The sequence below is a fragment of the Nelumbo nucifera genome, chromosome 5, assembly GCF_055504915.1.
Source record: "Nelumbo nucifera cultivar China Antique chromosome 5, China Antique-T2T, whole genome shotgun sequence".
NCBI classification, from domain to species: Eukaryota; Viridiplantae; Streptophyta; class Magnoliopsida; order Proteales; family Nelumbonaceae; genus Nelumbo; species Nelumbo nucifera.
In genome coordinates this window covers 29,092,349-29,117,731 of record NC_142653.1, presented here as the reverse complement: position 1 = coordinate 29,117,731, position 25,383 = coordinate 29,092,349, and the positions used below count along the sequence as shown (strand labels likewise).

Genomic DNA, 25,383 nt, shown 5'->3' with positions numbered 1-25,383 from the left:
TACCAGTACCATCTTGCACTCGGGATTTTTGAAATTCATGGAAGAGTAAGGTGGGGACTGGGTCTGCATTATCCACAGATTGCCATAAAGATGAGTTTGGGAACATCATTTTCAGTTTGAGCTGACCCCACTTTATCTGTGCCTAATCACTGTTACATTTACCCTGGCAACGCCCGGCAATAATGGTTCTGTAAGCCTTCCTTGTCCACATTACAAGATAGGGACTGAAGATTGAAGACTGTTGTTTTGTTTTTCATTTCTTTTTCTTTCAGATTCAGTAAGATGGTGACTGTTCAATCGTCTTCCAATTGTCGTCTACATGACAGACATACTTATGTTCCTGAGTTTGAAACTGGTTCATCATCACCCAAGGACTCCATTTGGAGCTTGCCATCTTTATGGACTCTTGCCCATATCTTATTTTTCCTTTGTTTGTCAACACTAGTCTACTTCGGATAATTGTATCTGAATGTCAACAACACCACCAAACAAAACGTGAATCTGTTGTAGTCTATTCACACATGAAAAAAATTTTCACCATGCTCTCTCTCTCCTCTCTCCTGTCATAACTCATAAACCAAGTTTTTGGGTTTAAAACTTTAAATGCATTTTACTCGAAGGCTGAGAATGCGCCATTGAAACATCTCCTTTGCACCCTTCAAATGCTTCCAAGAGGCAGCAACAAATGTGAAACCCTCTCTCCTCCTCAGGGCTCAGACTCGTCAGTCTGGCGAGAACCATTCACCTTGTCTCTCTCTGTCCTCTACAAATCAACCTCAGTGAAAAAAAAAGAGAACGAGAAAGATCAAGAAAAAAAAGAGACCCACTTCGGTATTACTGTCAACAAAAATCGGATCTACCGCAGATTAAACCAAAGACCAAAAGAAGACAAGATAAAGAAGATCCCGATGCAAAGGACCAAAGAAAAGGAAGTAGGGGGGAAGCTAAAGAGGAGAGGAAAGAAGGGAAAACGAGAGAGCCTCACTCGTGATGTGACGTGGCAAAATTCAAACCGTTAGCCTGGAGCTGGAGGATCATGCCCAACATGAGAATTGAGCAGTGAGCAGCACATCCTGTTAGCCACGTAACAAGAATATGGATGATTCTGTCGGCCAAATTTTTACAAAAAACAGGACAGGCTTACTAGGTTTTTGGCCTTTTGGGTGATTGATAAACCTCCAATTGGGCCTAAGTTTACAAATACGTGATACTCATTAGTCCACGTCAGACAACTATTTTTTTTTCTTTTGACTCACCCACGGATGACCTAATAGTTACTGAAAAAAGAAAGAACACCTGATGATAAATGCAGACTTGTAAAAAGCAACAGGCACCTATCCAATTCCAAATTGCTAGTACCCTTTTTCAGCTGTCGGTGTGATGATGGAAGAAGATCCTTACTGTATAAATCGAGAGATAATGTATCGAATTTGTCGGTAGACGATATTATAGAGGATAAATAGGGGAGAAGTTGCGCTTATAAGTTATAAGAGAGAGAGAGAGAGGCCTCGACGAGCGGACGAGGTAATCGTTTAGCTCTGTTATATAATATATACCCTAAAGGAATGCAAAGGCAAAGAAGATTGATAGAACACTATAGCTTTGCAGGCTTTGGTTTGCTTTGATCTTCTCTCGGAAAACTTGACACCCCAGGTGGGGTGGGGTGTGGACATGGGCGACGGTTGCTCTCTTAACAGTAACAATAACGGTAGCGATAACGATAATATCAATAAGAGTTGCAGTATTAATGCTATTGGAGGAAGCATGACTAAAAAGAAAACGAAGAAGAAGAAGAGTGGCGGTAAAAGGAAGAAGATGACTGTGGAACAGATTCTCGCTGCCAGATATGTGAACGAATGGGTTTTTCTAGATTCTAATTCGGCTTCTACTGCATCTTCTGTTGATGATTTTGGGGTGCAGAGTCATACTAAGTTTTCTGATAAGGTGGTGTTTGAACTGCATTCTCATTCGATTTGTAGTGATGGGTTCTTGTCTCCTTCGGTACTCGTTGAAAGAGCTCATAGAAATGGGGTGAGTTATTCTTTCTGGCTTTATTTTCTATGGTTGTTGTCCTTGAGTGAGTATACTAGGTAGATTTTGCTTCCGGATTGGTATTATGTCTTGTTTGTTATTTTGGTCTAGTTGAATGAATATCTGACATGGATTTTCTTTACTCACGAAGATTGTGGGTTATTTTAGCTATCTTATTTGGCATCTCAAATGGTTCACTCCATTTTTGTTGTTTGGCATTTTCTTTGCTTTTACTTTGGGCTCTCAGTATTGCTTTTGAAGTAGGCTTTCATTGCTTTTTGCTATGTTTTCTGCGTTCGTATTTCTTCTTTATGTTGTTATGAATGGATACCTGGTCGATAATTCCAATATATAGATTTGGTGTTTATGTTGTTTTTACTTATTAGTTATCTCAAGTTGCTGAGTGGTGATCATATTAGGTATTCCTTTCTCTGTTTGTTATTGTTTCTTAAGTGTATGCTGTTCATTGCTATGGCTGTGGAGATCTTTTTTTAATTCTTTTTTTTGTGCTTTGTTTATTTATTTTGTAGTACTGTGTGTGGATGTATGTTTCTTTTTTGTGTTCTTGGTTGTGTGTGTGTTGGGGGGGGGGGGTTACAAGGTTCTGTGCGTCTGAATTTACTTACCGGGACTTTGGATGGAGTACCTCTGGTTTTAAACCTCTTAAAGAAAAACTGGTTCTACATTTGATCTAGTAATTAAGACCTGTGTGTTGGGGGGGGGGTTACAAGGTTCTGTGCGTCTGAATTTACTTACCGGGACTTTGGATGGAGTACCTCTGGTTTTAAACCTCTTAAAAGAAAAAACTGGTTCTACATTTGATCTAGTAATTAAGACCTGTGATGTAGTAGGGCGATTGTGCAAGAAGAGATTGAATTAGCGCCTTATAATTTGCAATACTGTTATCAATTACTGATCCTATATAGAGAAGAGTTTTCAGTTGAGGCTGATTGTATTTGGGGTTGTGTGTTCCTCCAAGAATGAGGCTGCATTTGGTTGGTCTTGAATAAAGTGTTCATGAGTCATGATTGATCATTTAAACCATAGGGGCATTCTGATTCCGAACAGATGTGTTATGTGTAAGACAGAAGATGAACCACTTGTATAATTTGTTTCCTTTTTCCCTGGAGACCTCTGCTTTGAGGATTTTCTCCTCTTATACCAGTGCTGTGTGGATCTGCCTCTCATTGATTAGCACTGTTTTACTTTTTGACTATAAGATTTTGTTCAAGCATATCGAAGAGATAAAGCTTAGGTTTAGAACCAAGGACAATTGTTTGGATAAGTGGACTTTGGGCTTTGAAGCTGGAGGGCTTTAATAATCTTAAAATCAGGGTTTTCATATTTAACTGTCATGTTCTTTTCAGTGTAGAAGGTGGTGCACTAGGCCGGGGTCCTTCTTGTACATAACTAATGAAAATGTTTTGTTTACTCAAGAAAAAAAAAGTAAACAAATACAACCCTGACCTTGAATAGATACCACAAGAGAGCTCTAGTTAAGACTTCCTCCTTGCTGTTTTGCTGAACTTCTCTAAATGGTTAAATAAAATATTGAGATGAACCTCATAATTTTCTTTATGAGGGCCACCAAAGGCATCCTCATTGTTGTAATCCTTAAAGCCATTTTAAAGCAACAGGTAGGTGATGTGGAACCATAAAAAAACATTATAGTTGAGTTGCTTTTAAACACTTGTACAAGTCTTCATGAAATAAGTATATACTTGTTGACCCAAAATATAAATCGGACTGACTGGATGACATACAACCTGAGATCAATATTCAGATGCAAAAAACTCTGGTGTTTTGTCTAAATTCCCAAGAATGCCTTCAGATCAATGGCACAAACAGAACTTGCTACCTGTTGAGTTCCAAAAGAGTAGTATTCTTTGGACTGATCAAAATAGTCCTAAATTGTGGCTAGAAACTAATGAAATTTCTCAGCAGTCTTAGAGAAATTCTCTATATTAGCTAGTATATGAAAACTAGGTGTTTCAAGGATCTTTGAGCTCTTGTTGCATAACCCAAAAAACTCCTATATGGTGATCCAAGAATGTCATCCAAGTTGAGTTGTTAAACTTCCAGCTGAGATCCAAGTTAAGATATAAACAAAACCCAAATGTTTGCGCTAAAAAAAACCATAAAAGTTGAAGGATGTGACCAAATTAAAAAAAGCCCCCCCCCCCCCAAAAAAAAAAAAAAATCAACAGTTAAACCTCAAAATTGAGCCAATTGGGTTTCTGAAAAGTGGGCAACTTTTGGACTGATTGGTACAGTCTAGAATACTCCAACAATTCTGAAAAAATCCACTCAAACTTTGAATTATGAAAAGAAACTAGCTGACATATTGTCTTCATTGAAAACAACACTTGTATGCATATGTACACAGATCTGAGCATTGCAGGTCTATCTTTGAAAAGGGCCATTACTCACAATGCTGGTTCCAGCTATCTGGTTTCTTGCAAGAGGCGAAGTGGATATGGACCAAACCTCTAGCATTTGTTTCCAAAAAGTGGCAGCTTGCATACTTGAACCTAAGTTCTTTGATTTTACTGTTGCATTATGCAATGGCCCCAATGATGTGTGTGTGTGTGTATGTTAGTGCTGTTGTGTATTCATTTTTGTGTCTTGGGGTAGTGGGCATTCATTTATGATTTGTTGGTCAGAGTCATGGATCTTATCTGTTTTGGGCAAAGGTCTTACATGTAAAGGAGTACAGACAGTTATTCTATTGGGTTGATTTATTGATGTCACTATTCTTCTCATTGGTGTTTTTTTACTCTCTGTCTCTCTCTCTATATATATATATGCTTTTCCTTTTTATTATTGAACTTTCATCATTATCAATTGTACAGACACATAAGCCTAGAAGACTGAGGTGTAAAACACTCTATGGTTGTATTTTGACTACTAACAACTGCGCAAAACTCTAGTTGGACTGAAACTAGATTTGATAAGAAAAAACCTGAACATCTCCTAATTAGACTCCAATTAGGACTGAAAATTGAAAAAAGTAAAACACAAAGTAAGACAAGCATAGGATGCTAGAAACAAAACTACGATGCATCCTTAGGTTCCTATTTTGATTCACAACAATACACTATCTACTTTCTCCCTTGACATAAAAAGAAATTCTGAAGCACTTAAAGATGGAAACCATAGTTGTCAAGGCGTTGCCTAGGCGACTAGGTGCCCTTGGCTGGGCGCCTTGCCCAAGCACCTTGACTTTTGGCAACTAGGCGCCTGCCTAGGCGACAAAAATGACAAGGCGGGCGCCTTTTATAATATCATTTATATTGTTGTATCTTATTAATGTATGTGTTAATACATTTTATTATATGCTATATATATCAATAGACTTTGTTTTAATGTTTTACTATTGAAATTCCAAAGAAGCTTCCATCAGAATTCAGTTTAATCCTATTACCATCAGGGGAGTAATCAGAAATTCTAAAAGGAGAATATTAGCATTGTTCTCTGGACCTATCGGCATGGGCAATTTTCTAAAAGCTGAGTTAATGGCTTTGCTACAAGGATTGAAGATTGCTAAGCAACTAGAGATGAGGCATGTTGAGGTTGAAGGGGGATCCAAGGTGATCATCTCTTGGGATAAAAACAATAGAACTACTCCGTGGACTTTCAAACAAGTGATAAGGGAAGTGGAAAAGGTCACAAGGGAGGTAGAGGCTGAATTTAAATGGGTTAGAAGGAGTGCAAATGAGTTAGCTGATTATCTTGCTAAACAAGGGGCTTTGAGGCACCAATTGTTTTGGACTGCATTGTAAAGAGGGACAGAAATATGTAATAGTGTGGGAGCTCTAACCCCATAAACAAAGTTGTAAAACTTTTTAACTCTAATTTCAAATAAAATTCTCCTTTGCTGATAAAAAAAATGTTTTACTATTGAAATTTAAAAGATCAAAGGGTTTTGAGGAGAGAAAAAGAAAGAAAAAAAGAAAGAAAGAAAGAGGAAAGAAAGAAAGAATAGAATTATAAAGAGGTTCTTTTTTTTTCTATTATCTCTCTCTAATCAAATAAAACAAAAATTCCACCCTTATTTTTTCTATTTTACTTTCCATCTTGAATATTTATCATATAAAGTTGACCTTCTTTAGCTGCTAATTGATATGAAATTCTCTATTAAATCCTTATTATAGCAGTATTATTTTTGAAAATAATTAAATTAATATATGTAAAATATTTTTTATCTTTTAGATGTGATGATTTGCCACTTTTTTACAGGAAATTTAATGTTCTTAATAAAGAGAATTGCTATTTTTTTTCAATTAATATACATGCTGAATGGTATATAAAACTAGGGAACTAGCCAAAAGTTAGATTTTTATATTATAAAGTTTTTATTGCTTAGGTGTCGCCTACGCGACTAGGCACCCTAGTGTCGCCCTGCATTGCCTAGGCGCCTTGAAAACTATGATGGAAACATAATAAGTTTACTATTGAAACTTAGGTAACTGCGACTTAGGAAAATATTCCTTGATCCTGTTCTTTTGTGTTTTCTTTTTAAGGCCTTCTCTCTTTTCACCCTATCACTACATAGACTTTTGCAGTAAATATTTGGAATGGGCTAGTTCCACCTAAAACTAGGTTTTTTTTTTTGAGGATATTTCACTTGAAAATTAACACTTGTAAGACCCTTTAAAAGAGAAGACCTAGCTACCTAATAGCTTTTGTCTCCTCAAAGTGCTTTCTTTTTAATGCAAGCTATGAATCAACCTTCGTATTAATAACCTACCTGTCTATATCTAGCATTTGGGAATGTCTTCTCTCTCTCTCTCTCTCTATTGTTACAGATGGGCTCCTCTAGGAGATTGTGAAAGTCTCTTTAAGGATTCTTTCTACATCTTATAAAGAGAAGTGGGAAGATAATATGGACTTATGGAGGTGCACAAGAGCAGCTACCTTATGGTGAGCTTGGGAGGAAAAGGAATTATGGAGTCATGCCAGTAGTGTTGCATGGACATGGACTTGTGAATCAAAATCCAATGTTTCTGAGTCTAATATTGCAAGATGAAAAACAAGGACTTATGGACACATTTATAGGAAAGCATTAACTATTAAAGTAATCTATCTCTTTTTGAATTCTAACCTTGTATAGCTCTGAAAAAGGTTTAAATGGTTATTTCTTACTTGACAATGTTTCATAGGGAAAAACATCCATTTTTTAAATTAATATAAGGGCAGCCCAGTGCACGCGGTTCCTGCCAATGTGGGGTCTGGGGAGGGACAGACGTACACAGCCTTGCCCCTGCACATACAGAGAGGCTGTTTCCAAATTTTGTAAATTAGTATCACTTCTGTTAAAACAGTTAAGGAAAATATTTTGTAGAATTGTCCCTGAAGGAACCTATGAAGTGTCATGGTCTGACATAGGTCCAACATGGACACATAATCCATTTAGGAGATCCATGCAACACTACATACTTGTCTTATTGTTAGGGTCCATATACATTGGAGACTCAGCAAAAACTGAATTGCTAGCTGTCATAGGGGATTGAGGCTCAGTGGATCTCTAATTTCAGAAATATGGTGGTTGAAGGAGCTTCTCAGGTAGTAGACTAGTAATGCCTAGCATGATGGATACTATAGAGGCTAAAGATCAACAACCAAGGTTGTGGCAATACCCACACATCATGATGGATGTTAAATTCCTGGCAATGAATTGTAAATCACCCTTAATTGGGTTCAGAGATCAGTGAATTGTTTAGTTGACAGTTTGGCACAATGGCCAAACTTGGGGTGAACGGGGCTCTGTTGTTTTGGGTGGCATTCTCCATTCTCCATGTGCTTGCTGTAATTGCTAAGAACAGGGTTAGGTGGTAGAGTCTAGCATATCAAAAGAAGGGGTGTTTGACACTGTACTCTATAGTGTATATATTGTATTATTTACTTCACCAATAATAAAATATTGGCTGTTAACGGTAAGACCATTACCCAATGTTGGTCCCGGAAATCTGGGGTGTTTGGGAGTGGTGGACTGGATGCAGTCCTAACTTTTGGCACCTTTTGCACAAAGTGGCTGCTCTCAGACTCGAACCCTTGTTTTCATGCTTGACAGCCTGAGATTTTACCATTACACCAAGTAATGGTGTTATTGATAAAAAAAAAGGTGTAATTTAAATACCCAAGTACCCAACAATGTTGATTTTTTGACACATATATGCTCTCCATATATTTTTTTTCTTGCAACTCTCGCAAAACAGATCTGAGAATTGTGATTTCAGACTTAAACCCACGTTTTCATGTTTGACAGCCTGAGATTTTACCACTACACCAAGAAATGGTGTAATTTGAATACCCAACAATGTTGATTTTCCTTTTACACATATATGCTCCATATTTTTTTTTCTTTTTTTAATAAATGACTTCAAATTTTATTAAGTCTGAAAGTATAAACATTACAAGCATCCCTTAGAGAGGCATGGGATGCTACCTCTCTGTAAAAACAAAAACATTACTAATGAGCCCAAAACAAACAAGACCTATTCACCCTTTGCTTGGCTAGAGTATCTGCTAACCTATTTGCCAATCTCCTCACCCATTGAATTCTCAAGTTCATGTTCTTGGTGATCCATTTGAGTTTTTTCATCTCACCCTTGTAGCACCTATTGATCCTTTAGCCAACCCACCACCAATTTTAAGTCCCCTTCAATCACCACATTGGCTATATTCAATTCATTAGCAATCTTTGCTCCTTGTAAAGCTGCAAACACTTCTGCTTTGAGAGAACCCCACAACCCCACTGGGCCAGAACGCAATTCTATAAGTTTACCTTCCATATCTCACAAAACCCCTCCTATACCAGCAGGTCCTGGATTACTCCCTCAAAATTCAACTTCACATTTGCTATATTTTTTTTTCTTGTAATACTCCCAAAACAGATCTGAGAATTGTGATCTTGGTCTAATTTTGGGTAAGTAACTGAATGGCATCTGGACTACTAAATTAGAGGTGATTGAACTCCTTTTGACATAGAAATGGATGGTTACAGGTAGAGTAACCAATTGTTGCATTAATTCGTATCACTTTTTCCTTTAGATTCTTCAAGAAACTTTGCTATTCTTTTAACAGACTAAGCTGTATGATTCGTCATAGTTTTATTTATTTTTTTATAAATTTAATTCTGTTTCATCAATTAATTTGTCCCTAAATTATCCATTGGAAAAAGTTTGAATTGCATTTGTCTGCAATCAACAAACCTTACTTGAGGTTCATCTATACTAATGGCATTTTTTTTTTCTCTTGGCATCTTATCCTCAAAAACCTATGGTAATTGTTACCCTGTTTTTATTATTGTTAATGCATTCCTGTGTACCAAAGATAATAACCATTAATGTATTTCTCTCTAGACTCTTTCTAGTTAGTATGAAATGATACACTCCTTATAATATTCAATAACTCCGTATTGTTTCCAGTTAAACTCCCTATATTGATAGGCCTAGTTAAATTTTACTCTCTTGGTCCATCTTTTTTTGTTGTAATTGTTTTAGGATGGCCCAATAACCTTTTCTAGATGTTATAATTTGGAAATGCTTTCCTCATTGCTACTATGGATGCTCTATGTCGTATACACGTCTGTCTATCTTGTGGAACAGTCACACACACACACACAAAAAAAAAAAAAAGTTGTGTTAATAGTATAGAATAGGTACAAGAAAACATTGAAAGGACTTCAATAAGAAAAGGGAAAAAAACTATTGATTGAGTCCTGAAAAGTGTGTTAAGTCCCCTAAAATCCATCATCATCATCATCATCATCATCCATGCCTTATCCCAATTATATGGGGTTGGCTACATGAATCCTGTATTGCCAACCTATTGTATTTAAAGTCATATCCATTGTTAAATTATTAGTGCTTAAATCATTTTTTACTACTACCCATGTTCTTTTTGGTCTACCCCAAACTCTTTTAGCCTCTTCCACTTTTTACAAATCACTTCTTCTAATTTGAATTGTTGGTGGTCTTCTGTGCATGTTACCAAACCATCTTAGTCTACTTTCTCTCATTTTATCACCTATTGGAGCTACTCCTAGGTTCCTATGGATGAGTTCATTCCTGATCCTATCCTTTTTAGTTTTTTTCACTCATCTACCCTAGCATTCACATTTCTATTACATTCATTTTTTGGACTTGTTTTGCCAAGCACTCTGATACAACATAGCTTGCCTTACAACTATTTATAGAATTTTCCCCTTTAATCCAAGTGATATTCACCTATCACACAAAAGTCCAAATGCACCCCTCCATTTTGCCCAACTTGATCTAATTCTTTGGGTGACATCCTCCTCAATCTCTCTCTTGTTATGAATTATTGAACCAAGGTACTGGAAATGGTCACATTGAGTTATCTCTTGGTTGCCAATCCTAAGCATATCCTGATTTACATTCCTATTATTACTAAACTTGCATCTCCTATACTTTGTTTAGTCCTACTTATTTTAAAATCTCTTACTTTTAAGGCATTTGTCCATAAGCTTAATTTTGCATATAATCCTTCATTAGTTTCATCAATTAAAATAATGTCATGTGCAAACAACATGCACCATGAAGTTTCTTCTTGATTATCTTTAGTCAATTCATTTATGACCAGTGCACATAGATAGGATCTAAGTGCTGAACCTTGGTGAAAGACCCATTGTAATTGTAAAATCTTAAGTCTCTCCCATTGGTGTTCTAACATTGGTTGTTGCCCCCTCATAGATATCCTTAATTAGGTCTATGTACCTATTTTGATCATATTTCTTTTCCAATACCCACCATATTATCTCTCTAGGAACTCTATCATAAGCCTTTTCTAGATCAATGAACACCATATGAGGTTCTTTCTTCTTCTCTTTGAACTTTTCTATCAATTGTATCAAAATAAATATAGCATCCATGGTTGATCTCCTTGGCATAAAGCCAAATTGGTTCTAAGTCCCCTGAAATCCATCTCTAGAATATGAAGCTTAAAGCATTTTGATCTCATTTAAGTGGGGAAGCCTCCAAAGGCCTCTTCAAAAATTTTCACCTCATCTAATAATATTAGAAAGCTTTCCTTAATCAACACCAATTGGGGCCTTTTGAGATAGGCCCTCTAGAATAGCCTTTACTTAGGCCTTGGTGGAATTAGAATCTTTAGGTGGACAATTATAAACCCAAATTACATTATCCATTTTTCTGAAAGACACATCCTCCTAATGTTAGATAGGCCCAAGTTTTCTATGGATCTAGGGTCGAATCTTGACCCCATCTTTTCATTAGAAGTGTCATCACAAACATGTTTTGTAATTTCGATATCAATGAACATTTTGCCATGTAGAGTTGGAGAAATTTTGGAGATATTTTGCTAATTTGGCTAAGATATTTGGAAAATCTAAAAAATCAGAAAAGTTTTCTAGAAACATATAATTAGTTAATAAACCTTCAAGAGGTCATTAGAAGAAATCTAATTGCACATTTAAGGCTCAAAACCATAGCAAAGAACTATATAAATCAAATAGGAAAAATTAAGAGACTAGAATATGTATGTTTCTCTTTGTCTCCCTTTTGGTCTTTGGCCATCTTCTCTTCCTTGTATATGTCAATTGTTTCCATTTTTTGTCTTTATTGTTATTATATGTTTTGATTAGATTGAGAATACTCTTTTGTAGTTATATGCATTTTTCTTTTTCTTTTAAACTATAGCGACTCAGTAAGTAATCATTATCAAAGTTGTAATCCAATTATCTGTAGAGAACACCGATGTGGGCCCCACAACTGTGGTCCCCACTGTGTTCGTAGGGCAGTATGTATAATTATTTGTTTCGGTCATGGTAGTATCAGTTGGTGATCAGTTTGTTATTTCAGTTATTTATTTCAATTTTTATTTGCTTTATTTGTCATGTAAGTACTGAGGGCAGATTTGTCCTTTTCACTATGTACTGAACATAACCTATAAATACTAAGAGAGTGGTGGCGACAGATCTATCAGAATCTGTCATTTCTTTCAAACCTTTGTGTTCTCCAGTTCTTCTCCTCTCTTTTCTCTCTCTCTTGCTTTTCTTCTACTTTTCCTAATCTGAAATCTATTAGGGTTCAAGGTTGATTGTAGTCTTGATCATCTACTTGGTATCAGAGCCTATCTAGGGTTTCTCATGTGAGTCTAGTCCAGACGAGGAGTTGTTTACCGTTCCCCTTAAAACCTTTGGTTGTACCTATTTTGTTCAGCTTCTCGGGCCCCATCACTCCAAGTTTGAACCTAAGGCCTCCAAATGCATTTTCCTCGGTTATGCACAAACTCAAAAGGGTTATTGCTGCTATGATCTTGTTTCAGGGAAGAAGTTTGTCTCCATGGATGTCACCTTCTTTGAGGAGACACCCTATTATCCTAGGGTTTCTCCTCAGGGGGAGAGTAGTGAGAGTGGGGATTTGGGTCTCTTTCCTCAGGGGGAGCGCAGTGGGAGTGGGGCTGTTCCTTTACCTATTCCATTGGGTGATGAAGGCTGTAATGGTGAGGGTGATTAGAGGGATCAAGAGTTGAGAGTCTATCACAGGCGATGTAGGCAGGTTGATCCCAGTCATTGGCAGTCCATGCCAGCTCCAGTTCCTTCTACGGCTCCAAATCCAGGTAGTACAGTTCCAGGGCCCACTGAGACACCTTCCACTGTTGCCACTTCCCCTCCTGCGGATGACCTTGACCTCCCTATTGCCGTCCGTAAAGGGAAACGACATTGCACCACATCTACAGCTCACTGCATTTCCTAGTTTTTATCCTATGATCGCCTATCTCCCTCTTACTGGTCCTATCTCACTTCCATTGCCAATGCCCCTATTCCAAGAACAGTGCAAGAAGCCTTATCAGTTCCAGAGTGGAAAGATGCAATGCAAGTTGAAATGGATGCCCTGTTGAAAAATAATACTTGGGCGTTAGTTGACCTACCCAAAGGAAAGAAACCAGTTGGATGTAGATGGGTATTTACTGTGAAGCATAATGCTGATGGCTCCATTGAAAGGTACAAAGCCCGGCTGGTTGCAAAGGGGTTCACCCAGACTTATGGTATAGACTACTTGGAGACCTTTGCCCCAGTAGCCAAGATGACTACCATCCGAGTTCTGTTATCCCTTGCAGCAAGTCATTCTTGGCCCTTGTTCCAGATGGATGTTAAAAATGCTTTTCTGAATGGAGACTTACAGGAAGAGGTCTACATGCAGTTGCCTCTTGGATTTTATGATACAGAGACAGGTAAGAAGGTTTGCCAACTAAACAAGGCATTGTATGGTTTGAAGCAGTCACCTAGAGCCTAGTTTCTAGCCCTTGGAAAATTCGGTTATGTACAGGCCCAACCAGATCACACACTGTTCATTAAACGGGTGACTCCTCTCTGACCCTGCTTGCTGTATATGTGGATGATATTGTAGTGACAGGAAATAATAGTAGTGAGATTGAGTCCCTCAAACAACTCCATCAAGAGTTTGAGGTGAAAGATCTTGGTACACTACGGTACTTTTTGGGTATTGAGGTTGCTAGATCTAAACAAGGGATCTTTATCTCTCAGAGAAAATATGTTCTGGATCTGATGGCGGAAACTGGAAAGTTAGGTGTTAAGCCTGCTGATACACCCATTGAACAGAATCATAAGATTAGTGCAGAGGGCGGGGAGCCTCTTGAAGACAAAGTTATGTTCCAACGGTTGGTTGGAAAGCTCCTATATCTCTGCCTCACTCGGCCAGATATCAGTTATGTAGTTAGTGTTGTTAGATAGTACATGCATTCCCCTTGAGCTACTCATCTTCTTGCGGTTGAGAGAATATTAGCATACTTGAAGAGATGCCCGGGTAGAGGTATACTGTTCAAGAACAATAATCACATGAGGGTGGAGGTCTATACAGATGCCGATTGGGCTGGGAGTGCTGATGACAGGAGGTCCACCTTTGGATATTGTGCCCTTGTGGGAGGTAACCTTGTCTCTTGGAGGAGTAAGAAACAGAGTGTTGTTTCCCGCTCTAGTGCTGAAGCTAAATACAAATCAATGGCCAATGGAGTGGCTGAGATCCTATGGCTGAGATCACTACTTGAAGAGTTGGGTATTGATTATGAGAAGCCCTTGATGCTGTATTGTGATAATCAGGCGGCTATTAATATAACCCACAATCCGGTGCAACATGACCGAACTAAGCATATTGAAGTTGATCGACATTTTGTGCGAGAGAGGGTCTCCTCACAAGAAGTGTGTCTCCCGTATATCACATCCAACATGCAGCTCGCAGATATCCTCACCAAGGCTATACCAAGGAAGAAGTTAGAGTCAGACCTATCCAAGTTGGGAATGACAAATATCTATTCCCAACTTGAGGGGGAGTGTAGAGAACACTGATGTGGGCCCCACAACTATGGTCCCCACTGTGTTCGTAAAGCAGTATGCGTAATTATTTGTTTCAGTCATGGTAGTATCAGTTGGTGATCAGTTTGTTATTTATTTCAGTTTTTATTTGCTTTATTTGTCATGTAAGTACTGAGGGCAGATTTGTCATTTTCTCTATGTACTGGACATGACCTATAAATACTAAGAGAGTGTTGGCGGCAGATCTATCAGAATCTGTCCTTTCTTTCAAACCTTTGTGTTCTCCAGTTCTTCTCCTCTCTTTTCTCTCTTTCTCTTGCTTTTCTTCTACTTTTCCTAATCTGAAATCTATTAGGGTTCAAGGCTGATTGTAGTCTTGATCGTCTACTTTATCTAATCATCAATTCCTTGTTGGTTGTTTTAGGAAACCATTTTTTAAAAATTATGATGGTTTGAATGAAATCTTAAATTTTAAATTTTAAATATATAGTCTATCAACGATATCTGAAATATTGCTGACATATTGGCAAAATATCGGGGATATTTGGAAAAAAAAAAGATTCCTGGAAGATTTTGTATTGCCGCCCAGCAAATGGGGATATTTCAGGGATATATCGCCAAATATTGTTGATATTGTGAACCATGATCATAAACTGTACTAGTTTGTGAAGGGAATAATAGAGACTGTACGACCAGTAGACCTCATTCTGGATCAACACAACACAAGGTTCAAAGTATCAATACACCTAATATGCACTAACCTGCATATTGGGTGTTTTGACTGACCATAACTTTTTTTTTTATTTAGTTTTCTTTTTTCAGAATTTGGTCAGGGGTGCAGTCTTAGGCTTGCTACCCACTGAAACTGGTCAAAAACCCAAAAGACCCTTATTTAGAGTATCATTTACTTGCCGATATGGGCCAATACATTGTGAAATTTTGATCCTTGGATCTATAGACAAGAAGAAAGGGAGAATGGAACCTTGCACAGAAAATTGAGGTGTGGAAAAACTTATTTCCATAAATTCTTTATTCCCATGCTTTCATGTAACCCTTGTAAAACATTAATTATGGAAAGTGCCTTAGCATGAGATGGAACATTAGACCACGGTCATGAGAAGACTTGGAAATAGGGGTGATCATTTTCAGCCTGGCCCACAAAGCCCAGCCCAGAAATTCTAGGCTGGGGCCTGGGTTTTGTGTTCATGTCCTGCCCATCTCACACATATTTATATTTATATTAATTATACGTATTTGTATGTGTTATTTTATGTTATGTATGATATTTTATATTATAAAATGTATAAAATAATTTTTATGAACATATTATATGACATATAGTATAAAATATTATATGTATTCAATATTTTGTATATAAAATTCATAGGCCCGGAATCAGGCCAGGCCTGGCCCTAGGCTATAGCATTTATCACAGATGCTAAGCCTGGCCCAGGCCTGGTCCATGATAACCTCTACTTGGAAAAGATTCTCTCTTTCTGCCAACCAATCATAACCATCTTTCTTCACATTGTGAAATATAGTTACCTATCTATATTTCACAATGGTAAATTTTTAAGATACTTCTTGTGTCCAATCCACTTTGCATTTGAAAATAAAAAATAACATTTGGGATTTTGAGTGAGGGTTGGGAGAATTAATACTCAAAAAAACTTGCTGTCAAGGGTTCTGTCATTTCTTTCCATTCAGAAGTGGCAAATATATGCATTGAACACAACCCTCTTTCTTCATCATATCTATTTATAAAAGCAGTAATGCACCAAGTTCAGCCCATTATCCCAGATTCAAGCACTTCTTCAAAGGTAGCCCAACATCCACACAGACACAGATAGATGTTGAGTTGTTGACCTTGTGATAAAAAGTTGAGCCTGCAGACATTCATTAATTGTCTGAAACTACTTTTTTAAGGTCGTATCATTTATTTCATCAATACATTTCTCTTAACCACCCCAGTTTCTGGTATTTATAGACTTTAGAAAAGCTAAATTCCAATATAGCAATATGAAGCCACATCCAAGTAATGGATGATTGTGGTTTTCAATAGCTTGGCCATAGTAACGCATTCCCTCTATTTTTTGTCTTATCTTCCTCTTTTGTCAAAGGATTTTTCTTTTTATGATTTTGTAATTAGATTCTTGTTCCTACTTGAGTCACATGCAGAATACTTTTACATACCTGCCATTATGATTTATCAGATTTTAGTAACATGCTAAACAATTTCAAATAACTCTGAATTTTCTGAATGATAAGCTTGTGTTAAATAAATAAAATAGTGCACCTTGATTATAACAACTGTTGTTGCTTATCTTTGTGCTTCCCCTGATATTTAATTAGGCTGACTATGGAACCCGATTTAATAAATTCAATCTGTTCAGAACAGGTGAAGGTACTTGCTCTCACTGATCATGATACCATGTCTGGCATCCCTGAAGCCCTAGAAGCTGCTCACAAATTTGGCATCAGGATCATTCCAGGCGTTGAAATTAGTACAATATTCTCTCCAAGGTCATAGAGCTTCTAGATTTTTATGAGTTACAGGGATTTTTTTATTGAGTTATACTTTCAAATATTTTTGTGGTGGAATTATTTTCAAATATTTAGGACTGTCATTAAATACCACAGTTAATTCTCGGAAACGATTTCTAATATTGCAAGTGGATATGAATCACTAACAGAGGAGAGTCTGAATCTGAGGAACCAGTTCACATCCTTGCATATTATAGCAGCTGTGGGCCCACAAAATTAGAAGAACTAGAGAATTGTTTGGCTAACATAAGAGATGGGCGTTATATCCGTGCAAAGAATATAGTTTCAAAGCTGAACAACCTCAAGATGCCTCTTAAATGGGAGCATGTTGCCAGGATTGCCGGGAATGGAGTAGCTCCTGGAAGATTGCATGTGGCTCGTGCCATGGTTGAAGCAGGGCATGTGGAGAATCTGAAGCAAGCCTTTAACCGATATCTATATGATGGTGGACCTGCCTACTCTACGTAAGAATCAAAGCCTCTAGCTAAATCTTAGTTTGGTTTCAATGCTCCATTCACTAACTACTGGCCATCTGGGACATGAACACTCAAAAGGAGTTGTGGAAGTTATTAGAAAAAAAAAAGATGAAATGTGGAACAGTGCAAAAAGTGATTGATTCTGCCTTTTGACATGGTTCTGTTTCTGGAATTGAATTTTTGATAACATATGAACTTCGTTTTGTTCATTATACAGCGGTAATGAACTACTTGCAGAGGAAGCAGTGGAACTGATATGTCGGACAGGAGGTGTGGCAGCTTTAGCTCATCCCTGGGCCTTGAAGAATCCTGTTGCAGTTATCAGGAGGCTGAAAGATGCAGGGCTTCATGGAATAGAAGTTTACAGAAGTGATGGAAAACTGGCAAGTATGAAACACAATCCAGAAAATACTGATAAAAAACACAATCCAGAAAAGAAAGCTTCTTTTTTCTTTTGCCCATTAAATCCTTGGCTCCCAGGTCAAGAAGCCAAAAAAGGGGAATCCGGTCTAATGCATGACAAAGTGGATTTTAACTCTTGTGATTGATCTATAACCGATTTGGGCTCCAAGCAATGTTCTGAAAATTGTAATTGTATTGTAAATTATAGAGAAAGTTTAATCGAATTGAATCATGAACCATATAGTAAATCGTAAGATTATTTCTTCTTTTTGAAAACTTGTCAAAAAATTAAATATAGATAATAATTACATGCTAAATATATAGAAAAGTAATTCTATCCTATTTCTAATCCATATATGTACCTAAAACAATAGAGTTTGCCACTTCTAGAATATAATTCTAAGATGATATAATCAAATTTGACTTGAAAGTCAAATAATCCACATACAGTGGCTACATATGATTGGAAAATAAACTCAATATATGGACTTCACTTAAAATCAATTTCTAGTAAGGTCTGTACAATGCCATGTTCTTTTTTTTGTAATAAGATGCACAATGTCATGTTCAACTGACCAATCAATCTGATATGAGTTACCTGTGCTAAATAATGCCAATGTGTTTATCTTCCAAGTATAATATACTGAGAAGTAATGGTTTGGAAAAAAAATCTGATTGGTTCACTTCATGTATTTAAGCTTGCACTTTTTTTAACCATATCATGCAGAAAAAGAAATCAAATGGAAAATAAACAATATGGTTTAATTGATGAAAAATAAACAATTTGGGTTCTCATTGAGACCAATCTGCTTCTTAATGGTGCTATTATCTAGGTAGTCAACCTGTCTTCTTGTACTTGGAGTCAGGTCATTCTTCTCTATCCATTACAAGGGTGACCACTATTTTCAAGTTGTCTATTCTCACCTATGGTTTATTTACTGTGATCCTTAAAATCTCTGGTGTTGGTAACCTTTTATACAAGGTGCAAAGAGTTCACTTGAAAGGGGAAAAAAAAGAAAGTGGGCGTGGGGGGAGGTTGACAAGCAAGCTCAAAGTTGGATTGGAAAGTTGTATATGCGGCATTATGTAGCATCTTTATAGTATTGTTAACTAATCTACAATAGGTTATGACACATTATGATATTGAACAATTAGTTACCATGTATGTGGAAACAGTATAATATCTGACCATCATAGTACCACAATGATTGCATTATGGCATGATTTGGAATGACACTTTAAACCGTTTTTTTTTTTTTTTTTTTAAAAAAAAGTTAATTATCTGGCATGGTGAAGGAAACAAATCAAATGTGAAGCAGGGTTGGACCTTTTTCTGGAATTGTTGCAGTTGTGAATTGTTGTTGTTGATACTCAAAATATTGAAAAGAAATAGGTTTAACCAGTGATTGAAGGTGTAGAAGTTGCAAGTTCTAGTATATAGTATGGTAGAAGTAGAAAACCAAAGGGAAACATTGACATGATTTAAAATGATCAACAATATTGGACTGGTATATTGCTTTCACCTACTACAATATTAGTACAATGATCTGCAAATAAGCTGATGGAGTTTCTGCTTTCCCTTCCAAAGAGAAAAAAATGTTACATAAAGCATCTTCACTAGAGTGCATACATTGTTGATACCATATTGTATTACATCCTTCTGATGGATGATCTTTTTTTTCCCTAATTGTTTGGTTTTGGTCTTGTTCACAGCATTCAGTGACTTGGCAGACTCCTATGAACTTTTGAAGCTTGGAGGATCTGACTTCCATGGTAGAAGAGGTCAAGATGAGTCTGACTTGGGAAGTGTGAATCTTCCTGTGTTAGCTTTGCATGAGTTCCTTAAGGTGGCTCGCCCTATTTGGTGCAGTTCAATCAAGGAAACACTGCAGAGTTTCGCTGAAGAACCATCAGATTCAAACCTAGAGAGGATTGTGAAGTTTGGGGAGATCAGATTTCTTAAGGGTGGTTTGACTTCAAACTGTGACAAGGATTTACTTGATCTATGCCTCTCCTCCTGGTTGACAAATGAAGAGAGACAAACAATTGATGTTGAGACCCTCAGGTTGAAGCTTTCCCAGACTAACATAAATCAGAGAAGCATTCAGGTATCTGTGATGAGCTGACACTTTTCATCCGGTTACAGTTTCTAATTTATTTCATACGTTTTGTTTCTGGGGTGAACTCTTCCAAATTTACCAAAAAATCTTTGTTTTCTTCCAGTTTAGGTGGAATACTTGTTTTGTACTCTTAGTTCTTTTCTTTGTTATTCCTTTTCTTAAAATTATTTGATTTTTCTTATTTTTTTGTCATTTGGTTGGAAGAAATCACAAAGATGCAGAAAGTGACGGATGTCCCAGTTTGTTCCTTGTTCTGATCCTGTATTTTATTTTGGGTAGGCAAGAATTTTTTTGTTTTTTCAAATTTGAGATTGCTAATACAGATTGTCTGATGATGTTCCATACCCTGCAATTTTTTTTTTGGTAAATACCCTGCAAATTATTTCAATGTGATTGGAGGGTTGGAATTAAGATGAAGAGGGTTGTGGTTCTTCCACCTGTTCTGACTGTTATTAGGGACTAGGACTGCACTCAGCAGTAGTACAGTATTGGGTTCCAAAATGTACTGGGTAATGTCTTTTTCTTTTTGGTAGAGACTGGGGTAATGTCTTCTGTTGTTGCATTGCAGTGTTCAAATATATTAGATTTACATCACTCCGGATCTCCACAAGACACCACTGCCGTGTATTGGGAACATCTCTCATGAATGACGAGGGATATATTCCCAATGTGCGCTTGTAGTATTTGTGGGTATTGAAGTTGGAACAGCTTGTGGGTAGGAGATCTGAGCTTTTCTTCCCTATATAGCACATCTGCACAAGTGCACGTACTGAAAGGATCCGTTGTGGGTTAAACAAAATTTACGTCCATTTCAGGGTTTCAAGGAATGATGATCTCAGTATTTTCTTGTGTTGGTGAGAATTGCGGATTCAAACAAGGTCCAAGGTATCAATAAGATATGGATCCTTTTCTAATTCTGAGGGGTATGTATGATACACCCATTTGATTTTGACGCATCAAGCTCATTACACCATCCTTTGTACTAGCTCCATACGGATTAGCCATCTGATAACAAGTGTTTTTGGTGGCATTTTTGTTTACCTCAAATCTGGAATATCTCCCTATAAATGACAACATGCAAGTATGGGAGATGCCTCCAATGAGGCTATAGGTCCTACCCACAAGAACTCTACCACAGTTGTACATTTGGAACATCTCTCTATGAATGACAACATACTAAGTGTGGGAGATGCTCATAATGTGTGGCTATAGTTTCCATTCTCCTGTGGGTAGGAGATCCGAACACATCAATTACTGGGTTTTCGATCTTTTGAATTTTCAAAATTTATGGGGTTTCTTGAGTCCAATTGCAACTACAAGTCGGTGGATTGCAGTTACATGTCTGATTGGGGGAGACCGATAACATTAATTCACTGATTTTTACCTTAAATGCTTCTCATTCAAGGTAAGGCTCGATATATATAGTATTATCATGTTGTTGCGAACTTGCTCAAATCTAATGATTGATGGGTTCTCATTCTATAAGGTTATATCAGGTTTGATAGTGTGGGTTTTTGTACATCATCTATATGGTTGAGACTTGAGATTGATATATCACTTCTATGGCTTGGATGATTTGATAGCGTGCATATGGGTATTGATGGAAGGGTAATGAAATGATCGTTTGTTATAACTTAGTGGATGCCACATTCCCTCAAAACACAGAGATAATTATAATTTTACCTAAAAACTATATGAAATGAATCTTAGATATCAGATCAGATATTTGTCATTAACCAAATGAGTAGTTTTCTGAAGCTGATTCTTGACATATAAATTTAATCCATCAGGTGTCACCGGCTTATTGGCAAGTTACTAGATTCAGAATCCCATTTTTACCCCCTTTTTCCCTCGTGGCAAATCGTTTTTTAATTTTTCTTTTTGGCATCTGTTGGATTTAATTTCATTTTTCAGTATGGCAGTTAGGTATCATAACACTATATTCGTTCTTATCCATATAAAAAAAAAAGAGAAAACAAACAATTAATTAGTTCTTGAGTACGGTATATTAAAATTGATTTGATGATGCAAGCTTCTAAATTTTTCCAAGTCTCAACTCCCAACTGATACCTCTATCTTGTAGAGTCATATTATTTAATCCCAAGGAAATGTCGGCAATTTGAATAATAAAAAAAAAGAACTGACGTATAAAGAGTAAGGGTCCGTTTGGTTGGTAGTCAGAATCGGAATCGAAATTCACTAGAATTGGAATTAGAAAGGTTCATTTCCATTGTCTGTTTGGTTCAAACAGGAATGAGAATGTGAACTAAAATCAGCAGGAATGGGATTTCATTCCCAAGGGAGGGGCAGGGAATGGCCATTCCCTCAAATGGAAGAATGCCATTCCAGTAGAAATGAGAATGAGATTCTGATTTCCCCAACTAAACAGTTGGAATCGGAATAGCCCATTTTGATTCCGATTCCAGACCCCTATTCCTGCAAATCAAACAGGCCCTAAGATTTCATAGGAATCGATCAACACCATTAGCGTTTTCTTCGGAAAAAAAAATCTGACATCTTGAACGTTGGGTAACCTGACAGTGTTTTTCAGAGTCACCAACCGTGAGGTGGCATTGTGGCAACCATGTAGAGCAAGAATATAAACATTCCAGAGTCTTAGCAAATATAAACAAGGAAACCCTATTTGTTTGCTTTCCAACAAAGACCACAAGAGCATATTTTCGCTTTTAATTTTATTTTTTGTATTTAGTGGGCAATCCTTACTCTTCGGAGCGCTCTTTGGAACCTCTCCGGAAATGCAAACAAGATGTAAATTCCTCCAGATGTTTTCATGACTGTATAGTGTAATGTCACTTTTACTAAAAATCTATGCTGCTGAAAAGACATCATACCCTAAGGGCTTTGATCAATCAAAATCCCTATGAATTTGATAAATAATCATCTCATTGGTTATCACTTTTATGATACCAGTTGATTGGTTATAAGTTTTTCCGATATCACGTCTTTTTGGTATATTAGTTGAATCTATTAGAGATAATTTACTTAGACACTCCAATAGTTTCACATATATATTAAAACCCATTTTATAATTTGCATATTACTAAAACACCTTTATAGTTTGTAATTTATTTACTTCATCGGTGAAAAATGTGAAAGAGCATTGGTCTAAGTTGATTTTCAGTTCTTCATCATTTTCAACTTCATTGTACGCCTCAATTCAAAGCATTGGATGGCCAATCTCTACTGGAATGACGGCCTCAGTGCTATAAGTTAAGTTGAACAGGGCCTCACCGTGTTGGTCTGAGGTGTCGTTCGATAAACCCATAGGTCGTTGTATAACTTGTCGGTCCAGAGGCTTTTGGCTCTGTTAAGCCTCATCTTCAGCCCATCCAAAATTGTCCTATTGGTGACATCGGCTAAGCTGTTGGATTGGGGGTAGTCTACTGAGTTGTACTGCTGCTTGATGCCGAAGCTGGCACACCATTCTCTAAACCTGACGTTGTCGAATTGCTTGCCGTTGTTAGTAACGAGAATGTGGAGGATGTCGAAGCAACAAATGATATTCTTCCAAAAGAAATTTTAGATCATCTTCACTATGATAGTGGCTAAGGGATTGGCTTCGACCCACCTAGTAAGGTAATCAATGGCGATGATGAGGTACTTTCTGTTCCCAATGGCTTGAGGGAAGGGGCTGAGGAGATCCATTCCCCACTTCATGAAGGGCCATGGACTGTTAAGGGTTGAGAGGGTTGTGGTTGGCCGATGAGAGATGTTGGAGTGTCTCTAGCATCGGTCACACTTCTACACTAGCTTAGCTGCATCCTTCTGAACTATTGGCCAAAAATACCTTTGCCTTAGTGATTTTTTTGGGCCAAGGTTCCGCCTCCAAGGTGGTTGCCACAAATGCCTTCATTGGATCTCTTAGAGCACATACTCGCCCTCTTCTTGACGAAGGCATCGGAGGTAGGGCAAAGTGCAAGATCTTCTATACAACTTCCCTTTAAGTAGAGTGTAGTAGGCTGCCTGCTATCGAACTCGTCTTGCTTCATTTTTGTCAGCGGGCAATTGCTCATGTTGCAGGTAGGCGAGGATGGGGTCTATCCAACAAGGGTCAGCTTGTACTGGGAGCACTTGAACTTCTTTGATGCTGGGTCACGCTAGCTTCTCAATACAGATAGTGTGGTTGAGGGCTAGACCTTATGTGCTTGCCAATTTAGATAGGGCGTTGGCTCTCATGTTCTTGGCCCGTGGGACTTGTGTCAAGGCAAAGCGGTGAAAGTGGTGGGCAAGGTTTTGCATTTTGGCTAAGTACTTGGCCATGTTGGGTTCTTTGGCCTCGTATTCAACGTTCACTTGGTTCACCACTAGCTAGGAGTCGCTGAAGACTTCAATATGTTAGGCACCGATGTTTTTGGAAAGTTGTAATCTGGCGAGCAAGGCCTCATACTTAGCTTAATTGTTAGAGGCCAAGAAGTCAAATCTCAACGCATACTCTACTTCATTGTCATTTAGTCGAGGAGTACAAGGCCTGCTCCACTTCCCTTAGCATTGGAGGATCCATCCACGAACAATTTCCAGGTCGGTCGGGGTCCCTCATCCTCTACGAGAACCGGGCTGATGGCTCTGTTGAATGTGCACTCCACCAAGAAATCCATTAAGACTTGTGCTTTGATTGCAGGCCTCGACTGGTACTGCAGGTCGAATTTGGATAGCTTAATAGCCCATTTGGTCAGCTGGTCTGAGGTCTCAAGTTTGGAGAGGACAGACTTGAGGGGTTGACTAGTCAAGACTGTGATGCTGTGGGCTTGAAAGTATGGCCTGAGTTTCCTGGTCAAAACCACTAGGGTGAAGGCTAACTTCTCCACCTCGGGGTAGCGGATCTCGGCATCGTAGAGGACTTTGTTGACAGTATATGCTTTTGTACTCCATCTTCTTCTCTTACCAGAACATAATTGATAGCCTCGTCTCTGGTTGAGAGGTATAGGGACAACACGTCACCTAGAAGCGGCTGAGTGCGTAGAGGGGGCGAGGCGAGGTAAGACTTCAGCTCGTCAAATGCACGTTGGCAATCTTCGGTCCACTGGAAGTCTTTCAGTTTCTTGATGGCTCGGAAGAAAGGTAGACAACGGTCAACCAATTTTGACATGAATTGGCTGAGGGCAGCCACCCAGCCAGTAAGTTTTTGAGTTTCTTTAATTGACCGAGGTGGTTCCATGTCAAGGATGGCCTGAATTTTCTCTAGGTTGGCCTCAATTCTCCACTGTGTGATCATGAATCCCAAGAACTTGCCTTAGGTGACGCCGAAGGCATATTTGTTGGGGTTTAGCTTCATGTTGTACTTCCTCAATGTTGCAAAGGTCTCAACTAGGTCTGAGGTGAGCTGATCGGCTTTCAGGCTCTTGGCCACCATGTCATCCACATGGGTCTGAGGTGGCTCCGATGTTTTTGAGGTCGAAGGGCATGACCTTATAGCAGTAGGTGCCATGCTCAATGATAAATGAGGTCTTCTCCTCGTCCTCGGCATGCATCT

At 37.9% G+C, this 25,383-nt stretch overlaps 1 protein-coding gene across 4 annotated transcripts; it reads left to right on the top strand.

Moving 5' to 3' along the window:
* The first annotated feature begins 1,459 nt into the window (after positions 1–1,459).
* Positions 1,460–21,465, top strand: LOC104600115 (uncharacterized). 4 transcript variants are annotated; one of them, XR_002022789.2, is made up of 7 exons: positions 1,460–2,031; positions 16,749–16,873; positions 17,044–17,358; positions 17,588–17,757; positions 19,486–19,880; positions 20,461–20,607; positions 20,708–21,465. XR_002022789.2 is itself a non-coding variant. In XM_010262955.3 (6 exons), exons 1-6 carry the CDS (start codon positions 1,672–1,674, stop codon positions 20,118–20,120), a joined length of 1,389 nt encoding a protein of 462 aa, XP_010261257.1. In that variant the 5' UTR covers positions 1,465–1,671; the 3' UTR covers positions 20,121–20,244. The 4 variants fall into 4 exon arrangements, 3 of the variants coding, with proteins under 3 accessions (XP_010261257.1, XP_088744484.1, XP_088744483.1); XM_010262955.3 differs by lacking the exons at positions 20,461–20,607; positions 20,708–21,465 and adding an exon at positions 20,097–20,244 and having other exon boundaries at positions 1,465–2,031; XM_088888358.1 differs by lacking the exon at positions 20,461–20,607 and having other exon boundaries at positions 1,466–2,031.
* Positions 21,466–25,383: the final 3,918 nt, after the last annotated feature.

What these genes read in the sequence shown, in the direction of transcription:
- LOC104600115 (XM_010262955.3), top strand. Translation starts at nt 1,672, where the DNA reads ATGGGCGACGGTTGCTCTCTTAACAGTAACAATAACGGTAGCGATAAC. An exon ending in AAGTGATGGAAAACTGGCAA is followed by an intron (nt 17,758 to 19,485) that starts GTATGAAACACA and finishes TCTTGTTCACAG; the next exon opens with CATTCAGTGACTTGGCAGAC. An exon ending in TAAATCAGAGAAGCATTCAG is followed by an intron (nt 19,881 to 20,096) that starts GTATCTGTGATG and finishes TTTGGTTGGAAG; the next exon opens with AAATCACAAAGATGCAGAAA.